Genomic DNA, 9582 nt, shown 5'->3' with positions numbered 1-9582 from the left:
TTAAAGTTTTTTTTACTGTGATTTATTGGTTTTGGTACTTCTTGGATTGGATTCCCCTATTTGGATGTCGATGTGGATTATGAAGGGGAACCACTCTGGAAGGGATGAGATCTAATCCGGAGAGAAATCATTGTCCTAAAGGCCCCCACAATGCAAACTGGAGAGAAATCACCACCCAAGAAGAACCGTTCTGAAAGGGATGAAAGCTTGTTCGGGAATCCAGTCCCCTATGGAAAAATTACTCACAATCCCAGGAAACATTCTATACTTATGGCTTGTTTACTAATCCGTAATTGGATTAGGAGGAATTGAATTGAGGAGGAGTTGGATTGAGGAGAATTAGATTCCAGATTCTATTGAAGTAGTTTACTAAATCATATGGAATTGGGGTATAAGTGACTAAAATGTCCTCGTTGTTAGGTTAAAGTATATGACAAATTTGGAATTTTAAAAATTGTGGGAGGATAGAATGAGTAAAAAAGATTAATTTCTAATGGATTAGTTCTCCAAGAATTGAATTCCTCCAAAATCAGGAATTCAATTCCTAATTTTATGTGAGGCCTAGTTACTTTTCAATTCCTTGATGTGAAGTAAACGCAAAAAATCCTCCATAAGTGGAATTCAATTCCTGATGAGAATTCCAATTCCTAATTAATAAATATACTATTAATAATAATCTAATTATAAAATTATGATTTATAATATTTATAGATCTCCTAAGCACGGGGCATACACGAGTACAATCAAGAGCATTTAACATGAACATACATATATTTTGTTTTCCTTTTACCTTTATCTTTGAGTTTTGTATGTGATTAGTGCTCTATATGGAGTTGGAGGAGGGGGCTGCTTTTGGGCTGAGGACGTGAGTAAGAGCAACTCCAGCATGCCCGGGTAAACGTGGGGTTTGGCCCAAAACAGCCTTTCAGCGGACAAATGTTGCACAGGCTGTGGGTGGGCTCCACAAGCCTGGGTTGGCCCTCAGGCAAAACCAGCCCTCAGTCTAACTTGGGTTTGCTGACGTCAACGATGACGTCAGCAACCAAAAAATAATTTTTAAAAATCTAAAAAATTTTTAAAAAATACTAAACTTTTCAGAATTTTTTTTAAAATAAATACTTAGTCATATTTTTCACTTTCCACACCAAAACTCTATACAAATTTCTCTTCTCATATCTCATGTAAATAGTAGTTGTCATGGCAATGGGTGGAAACACACTTTGCTTTTTGTAAGGGCAGCCACTATTCACATGAATAGTAGCTCTCCTAACCCCCCTTGCCATGACAAAAGACAAATGGATGGAGTTGCTCTAATGAAATGAATAGTTAGAAGATAGAAGCGGATCCACAAGTGCTATTTCTTTTTACTAATGTTTTCCGAATTTTCAGGAACCTAGTCCTGTAAAAGTTGCGCACACCACACCATCATTAGACAGGAGGACCATAACATTTGACCAAAAGAAAAAGGAAAAGAAAACATAAACAACAATTGGGTTGGGCTATGCGAGTCCCATACAATAAGTATTAGGATCTATTTTTGAGCCCAAAGATACTTGATAGGCATTTGGGTTGTAAATGGCAATGAGGCCCAATAAGCATCTACAAAAAAAACTTCCGATTTCCAATGGTTAGAGGCATTTGGATTACACCCTGTTACTTAATTTTGGTGTAGATAGGGTTTATAATTAACAACTCAAAATGACACATATATTTAAAGCTCAAAAACAGTTAATTGGGTGCATGCACGCATACCTTTTGGACCACACATTTGTGGCCTGAGCACCCAAAACTGGAAAATACAACTCTATGGTAAATTGAAATTAGCAGATATATAGAATGTTTTATGAGCAACTTAGGTAAGTCAGTCAATCCTTATTTTCATATTTTGCAACCAAGCGCAAATATACCTGGCAATTCTCAGCCCACCACACAATTACTATTATGAAATTTGTCCTCTCAAACGAATGGAGGGGTTCCCATCCCCTTGTGAATGCCTACTAAATTCACCAAGTTCATGTACACCAATAGACTTTTAAAACTCCTTGCGATATTTCCTCTTTGAATATTGTAAAATGTTTGAAGTTTGAACCTTGTCTTTCCTGTTGGTAAAAAGCAAAAAAAACCTATACAAAGTTTCTTATTCGATGATTATTTCGCATCTCCTAGTAGCACACCAAATTAACTATTTTTAAAGCAAAATTTAATCAATAAATATGAAAGTGGCAATGTTATCCGTTTTTAACTAACTACTATTATATTGTACGGGTAATTTTTTGATATATTCGATGTACTGTGATGAGTTATAACATCGTATTTTTGACTGAACCGAGAACTATTTTGAAATTCTTAAATTTTTTTTTTTAAAATTCTAAAGATGTCTCGTCTTCTTATCTAGAACCACTTAACATCACATACTTTATTAGGGCTTCCTAATTCCTATTGTGCTTTGCTTAAATAGCCCTAAGGAGATACCCAGCAAGACACTATACAGTAAAGCACCCTTCTCTCCCGCTCCTCCCAAAAAAATCCACTCTTTCTCTCTCTCTCTCTCTTGAGTACCATGTGGGCACCATGGCTAAAATCACCAAGCAGGGTGCACACAGCCAGAGCTCCACGATCACAGAGAAGTTTTTCCTGCTCATCCTTCAAAGACATCCAAAACCTTTGCGAACCCCAACCCGAATCCGAAGCTCTCAGCCCGCGGAGCGCCTCCATATTGCACCGGGTCAAGATATCCACGTCAGTCCTTCGCTTGTGGGCCCACCGAAACGCGACCCCACACAGCCCCAAACTACCCGACGGTGACCAGCGCGTCGTAATCTACTACACCAGCCTTCGTGTCGTGCGCAGGACCTTCGAGGACTGCAAGACCGTCCGATCAATCCTCCGCGGGTTCCGCGCCCCGATCGACGAGCGAGATCTGTCGATGGACGTAAAATTTTTAGACGAGCTGCAGGAGATTACGGGGAATAAGACTTTGACTCTGCCAATGGTTTTCATTGGCGGGCTGTTCATTGGTGGGGCCGAAGAGGTGAAGCAGCTCCATGAGAGTGGTGAACTGAAGAGACTGATCCAAGGGCTCCCAGTGGTGGACCCCAGAGCTTGTGATTTTTGTGGAGGGCTCAGATTTGTTCTCTGTCAAAAATGTAATGGAAGCCATAAGGTCTATAGTGACAAGGGCGGGTTTAGGCCTTGTACGGTCTGCAACGTCAACGGTTTGATTATGTGCCCTTCATGTTCCCCGCTGCGACGTCGACACAAGGAAGTATAGCTCTCAATCCTATAGATTAAACTATAAAACAAAAGAAAAAAAAAACACAGTTATTATTTTTCTTATTTTTTCTTTGTTATGTTAATTGCATAGGTTTTTTTTTTTTAAAAAAAAAAATTTAATTGCATAGTTTTTTTTTGCCAGAAGAATGTTAATTGCTTAGTTCAAGGGATATGAATGTGATTGATTAATGAAACAAGAATTTTATTGTATCTTGTTATTAAATAAGCATTTTGTTATTTAAGGAAACTAAATTGTCTTGTTCGATACTTTTGTTTGTTGAATGAAAGTCGGTTGTTATTACATATATTATTTTTTATATAAGCGATAAGATTGTTTTGGACTTTATAACTTCATATGTCATTGAAAATATTACAACTACCGGGCATTAGTTGAGTCATAACATTATAATTTGTCAGAAAATATTTTTTTTTTTCCTTTTTCAGATTTTTATTTTGTCAAAACACATATTACCGGCAACATGTTGTCTTTTTAGCTTTCTAATATTCTTCTATGGGTATATAGGCGTATATTTTGGTTGGTGAGATTCAGATTATGACATTACTAAAATCAATCAAACGAAAATTTTGCTATTATAGAAGGGCTACCTAATATTACATCAAAATTGTCTTTTTTTTAAATACTATCAACTACCATACTGGCCTGCTTGGGCTATAAGTCAAGGCTTGGTTGTGGATTTTGATTAAAGGCTTCGCGGCACATGGATTTCAGTCTGGACTTTTTTCAAACACCTGGGCTGCAAACTGCTTTCATTGCACATTGCGGTTTAGGGTGCACGCAGCTCAAATGGTTCATCTGTCTGGAGCTGGACCTTTTGCTTTTAAATTGTGATATACGCAGCACACGTGTACACGCAAAGTGGTTTAGTAACCTATCAATTCCAAGAGCTGGAAGTGGGACAATATCAAATACATCATCATGTTCAATCTTTCCAGCTGATGACTATAATTATGTATATTATACTAAACAAAATAAATTGCGGATGGATCATGGATGGTGATCTCATTAGGACTAACTTGCTAATTCTTCACTTAAAAATTCCAATATATAATAAAAGTTTGAGCTAGACGGCCTGATTATGTGAACTGTATGACTAATTTTATACAGGAGAATAATTCATGTATTAAGGGTTGCATTTGGACCACATAGTACCCAAATGCAAACAATTTAATTCTTTGTGGTACGAGTGGTCGGACAATTTACGTGAGACGTTCTACTCATTTAATCATGTATGTGTGTATAGATGAAATATGAATTACATAAATTTTTTAGCCTCTGTATAAATCTAAAAGTCAATGGTTTGCTCGCTATCAATCAACATAACAAGAGAGAAACTTTATTGCACAAGCACGAACCACATAAATGTACATGATCTTATTTTTAATTTTAAAACCAATCATCTTCATTATTTTCATGATTGGTTTTCTTTCCCTTTCACAACAAACTCTTATCCTACTACATTCTATGACATAACTGAGAATTTGGGAAAACATATTTCAAGCAAAAAGTATATGAGAATTCTGCAGATCAAATTGGGGGTCTGATTAATTTAAAATCTTTATTTGGGCAAATGTGAAGGGCCACAAAAATTATGAAGATCCTTGTTAACCATACAAATACAAAAGAATTGTTTGGTGGAATGCTGTAAATTTCGTGGAAGGTATCATGTCGACTCAAAGACTTATCCAGAAAAGACTGTTTTACTCAGTCAATAAGATGAAGACACAAACACTGTCTCCGTCGTCTATTTATTTCCCTTTAAAAAGAAAAAAAACATCTTTTTTATTTTGAGCTGACGTGCTCGTTGTCTATTTGTCGATGGCGTACGGCAAAAGTCTTTTGCCGGTTCTTGACTAAAATCCAAACGCGCGCGTCCCAAGTCTTAACCTTTCCTCCATTTTCCAAGCTCTCGCTAGCCAAAACCCGGCGTGAGCTTTAGTTCTTGGACCCATTCTCACTTGGGTTCGTTCCCTTTTGGCAATTGCTATAACCTCTGGGTTGGTTTGGTTTAATTCTCACTCCAAAAACAGATAAAAAAATTAGGTCTTTTTTATTAATCAAACACTTGTATTGCAGGGTACGCGTTTTCAAACACTTCTGGGGGGTCTAAATTAGTTTGCAAGTACTAGAACACGTTTTTTGAACTTTACTCATTTGCCTTTTCAACTCTGTTTATTAAAGACAAGATCAAAGTTCTGAGCTTGGTTTGCTCTGGCTTGCCTCTGTTTGCTTTCAAGCTCGTGAAAATTTTGATTGGGTTTGCGTCGATCGTGACAAAAATGAACAAGAAGTGGAAGTTCAGTAGGTTGAAGGACCGTTTGGGGATGCTGGGTATGGTGGTGGTCTGCTTGTTGATTCAGAATTTGAGTTTTTGTTGGTCTTTGAATGATGAAGGTATGGGATTAGTTTGAGCTGCTGGGCTTTTGGTGTTGAAGTGTTTACTGTTTGGTCGTCGAGGAAGTGAAGGAAAATGTTTAAAAAGAGTTGGTTGTTTCTTGTGCAGGTTTGGCGCTATTGAGGTTTAGAGATAGAGTAGTCAGTGACCCGTTTGGTGCTTTGTCGAATTGGAACGATGATGATGGAGAGGTTGACCCTTGCTCATGGTTCGGGGTCGAGTGTGCAGATGGAAAAGTTGTGGTGTTGTGAGTAATTTTCTTTCCTTCTTTTTCCATTCATATATTGAATGATAAGTTGAGACTATGAAGATATAATTCTTAAGTTAGGAAGTTTTGAGATAGCTCAAAAACCTTTCTTCTTCTCTTTTGGCCCATGAACTGGCCATGAGTACATGGGATTTTCATTGTGTTTTTAATTCAAGGACATAATAGAAGCTCTGAAAGGAAAAAATGGACATCATGAATTCTATCACAAATCAATCAAAAACTTGAACTTGATGACTAATGTCAAGTTTTTTAATATGGTAGTACTGCCATTGTTATAAACTCATCATTCATTGTTTTGCTACTTTAACCGTTTTGATTCTAAAGTTAGATGTATATGATGCACAGGAACTTAAAAGATCTTTGTCTTGGTGGAACGTTAACACCTGAGCTCAGGAACCTTGTCCATATAAAGTCTATGTAAGCATTTTTGTTATCATTGCCTCGATGTGTAATGATTTACAGTATATTTCCTTTGTGATCTTTCTCTGGTGCATCCTGCTAAACTAAAGTTTTCGTACAGTATTTTGCGCAACAATTCCTTTACGGGGATCATTCCTGGAGGGATTGGAGAGTTGAAGGAATTGGAGGTGTTAGATTTAGGATACAACAACTTCAGTGGACCACTTCCGGCTGACCTTGGCAGCAATTTTTCGTTGGCAATCCTGTAGGTTCACCTGTCGAACATTAAGTTCTATCTATTCTATATCATTTTGTCCCATACATGTATAATAATCAATTTTTGCTCACGTTGCAGCCTACTGGATAACAACAGGCTTCTTGGTATCTTATCTCCTGAAATTTACAACCTGGAGATTCTTTCCAAATTTCAAGTTGATGAGAATCAGCTTTCTGGTACAGGCAGAGAATCATCTTGCAATGAAAGATCCATTTCATGGTATGTAATTTCAGTTAGGCTTTGCAGGACTAATGATGTAGGAAAAAGGGAGTTCATTACTTTTCGTCATAGAATACTCTAGTCTCAATTATATGCTCTTAGTGACTTCTCTTGAAATATTTATGTATTTAGAAATAGTGCATCTTCTGTTTTATCTGATGCTGCCTTTTATCTTTGCTATAGGAACCTTGCTCATATTGAACACTCTATTCGTGGGAGAGTGCTCCGAGCAGCAACTGTCCCTCCTTCAGAGGCTAAAAATTTTTTTAGCTTTGATCCATTTATGCCCAACAAAGCACCAACGCCAGAAGGGCCAGAACCTTCTGCTTCAGACTCAGGCCCAGATGGTCCGGCATCTTCCCCAAATACTGATGTTGCACCTGCACCATCATCCAACTCGAATCCAACTTCCCCACCTACCGCACCAGCTTCCTCACCTTCACTTTCTGCTCCAGTAGCAAGTTCCAAACGTTTCGCATCAAAGCTTAAAGTCGCGCTATTGACTGGAGGCACAGGCGTGGCTGTTTCTCTTGCAATTTTAATCATTGTTATGTATCTCTATAAAAGCAACAAGGTAGCTACTGTCAAACCTTGGGCCACAGGATTAAGTGGACAGCTCCAAAAAGCCTTCGTCACTGGTAAGGCTTATTAAGTAACAGAAAATGTTAATTTATGTAAATCTAAATTCTATAATGATAAATAATTGTGTATGTATAATAACATCTCGGCTGCTATATCAAGTTACGTGCATAACGGGAGCGAAAAAGCATTAAGTATGACAACTTTGAGTTGTTTAATATTCTGTGAATACTGGTGAAAATGGTAGGTAAATCATCTCTTCATGATGATAGTAGCTCCAGAAGTTTTAAACGGTTCGAACCTAAGGGTTTGGCAATTTGGTGCCAGCAGGTGTGTCGTGTTGCAAAGCAGGCAGATTTGCAAGTCCTTTTCCCAACCCCATCTGTTAGATACATTGTTCATGTTCATGTTGCCAGTTATGTCTCTTTTAATTAAACATGAAATCGAACTTCCATTGCAGGGGTACCAAACCTTAAGAGATCAGAGCTTGAAGCGGCTTGTGAAGATTTCAGTAATGTAATAGGTTCTTCACCAATTGGTACAGTGTACAAAGGGACATTGTCTAGTGGCGTTGAAATTGCGGTGGCTTCTCTTGTAGAGACATCTGCTAAGTGTTGGTGCAGCAATTTAGAGTTGCAGTTCAGGAAGAAGGTATTAAACAAGCGAAAGTTAGAAAATGATATGCCCGTTTCATGTGGTCTAACAGTAACAGGCCCTAATTGTTCTAATGCTTATGTTTTCAGATCAAAACATTATCAAAAGTGAGCCACAAGAATTTTGTCAGCCTTATTGGGTACTGTGAGGAAGAAGAACCTTTCACTAGAATGATGGTTTTTGAATATGCTCCCAATGGGACACTTTTTGAGCATTTACACAGTGAGTACAAAGCTACTTTTTTATTATTTACATGGATAGGCGTATGTTTATGGTAAAAAATTTCTTAGATCTTTCTGAACTTAACAGGAAACTCTTCTTAATGTCCTCTCCTTAAATGTGTGTGTTTGTGCTAATAATGCATGAGATATCTAAACTAATGTTAATGAACTTGCAGTAAAAGAAGCTGAGCACTTGGATTGGATAATGCGAATGAGAATAGCAATGGGAGTGGCCTACTGCCTCGATTATATGCACCAGCTGAACCCGCCTATAGCTCACAACAACTTGAATTCTTCATCTGTCCAGCTAACGGAGGATTATGCGCCAAAGGTCTCAGAATATAGTTTCTGGAACGAGACCGCTGAAGCTGAGAAAGAATCACCTGGCATAAAGCTTTTTAACACACCATCAGCAAACAGAGAAAGTAATGTTTACAGCTTTGGTGTCATATTGTTTGAAATGGTAACAGGCAGACTTCCTTATTCAGTGGACAATGGCTCACTTGAAGACTGGGCTTCTGACTACTTGAGAGGTGAGCAACCCCTCAAAGAAATGGTTGATCCAACTCTAGAATCTTTCCAAGAGGAGCAGCTGGATCGAATCGGAGAAGTAACAAGATCTTGCGTCCACCCTGACCCGAAACAAAGACCGCCAATGAGAGAAGTCAGTGCAAGATTGAGAGAAATAACTGGAATTTCACCTGATGGGGCAACCCCAAAACTCTCCCCTCTTTGGTGGGCAGAGCTTGAACTGTTGTCTCCAGATGGAAGCTAGAAGCTGAAGAGTCCTGATTGTAAGTATGAACACGGGCACGTTTTCATCTTCTGTAACTGGCAAGGCACCAACTATGCAGCTCCCTTTAGTTGATAGAGATTTGTATCTATGGCAAGGTGATAGAATTCTACTTGTATATAATCGAAATAGGCTGGAAAACGTAGTATTTTTGTTTAATAGTAAAATGTAAAAGAGGCATAAAAAATACATGAACCTATCACTTCGTTTCTTTGTTCATTCAACTATGATGAACTTAATGAGAAAGCACCTTTCAGAAGGCCAAACATGAGTTTTGGAAACATGTTGCTGCCTTACAAGTATTCTTGTAAGCTTTGGATATCCATGGGAAAGTTAAATCCAGATTAATTTGCACTTTTGGAAATACATTTATAAGTAATACCAAATACAACCCAAAAATAACAGACCTCGGATCATTGTGATTGCCTACAGCCAACTTATAAATAAATAAAAGACAAATCATATTATAAAGCAGGATTATTTTC

At 37.9% G+C, this 9582-nt stretch overlaps 2 protein-coding genes across 2 annotated transcripts; both read left to right on the top strand.

The window, feature by feature from the left end:
• Positions 2561–3271, top strand: LOC109947447 (uncharacterized protein At5g39865-like). Its single transcript, XM_020557438.1, has one exon. It carries the CDS (start codon positions 2561–2563, stop codon positions 3269–3271), a length of 711 nt encoding a protein of 236 aa, XP_020413027.1.
• Positions 5220–9416, top strand: LOC18787678 (probable inactive receptor-like protein kinase At3g56050). The gene is made up of 9 exons (XM_007220573.2): positions 5220–5686; positions 5796–5934; positions 6301–6372; positions 6476–6619; positions 6710–6850; positions 7034–7488; positions 7890–8080; positions 8173–8305; positions 8481–9416. Exons 1-9 carry the CDS (start codon positions 5572–5574, stop codon positions 9077–9079), a joined length of 1989 nt encoding a protein of 662 aa, XP_007220635.1. The 5' UTR covers positions 5220–5571; the 3' UTR covers positions 9080–9416.

The sequence above is a fragment of the Prunus persica genome, chromosome G2, assembly GCF_000346465.2.
Source record: "Prunus persica cultivar Lovell chromosome G2, Prunus_persica_NCBIv2, whole genome shotgun sequence".
NCBI classification, from domain to species: domain Eukaryota; kingdom Viridiplantae; phylum Streptophyta; class Magnoliopsida; order Rosales; family Rosaceae; genus Prunus; species Prunus persica.
This window is presented reverse-complemented; position numbering and strand designations above follow the sequence as displayed.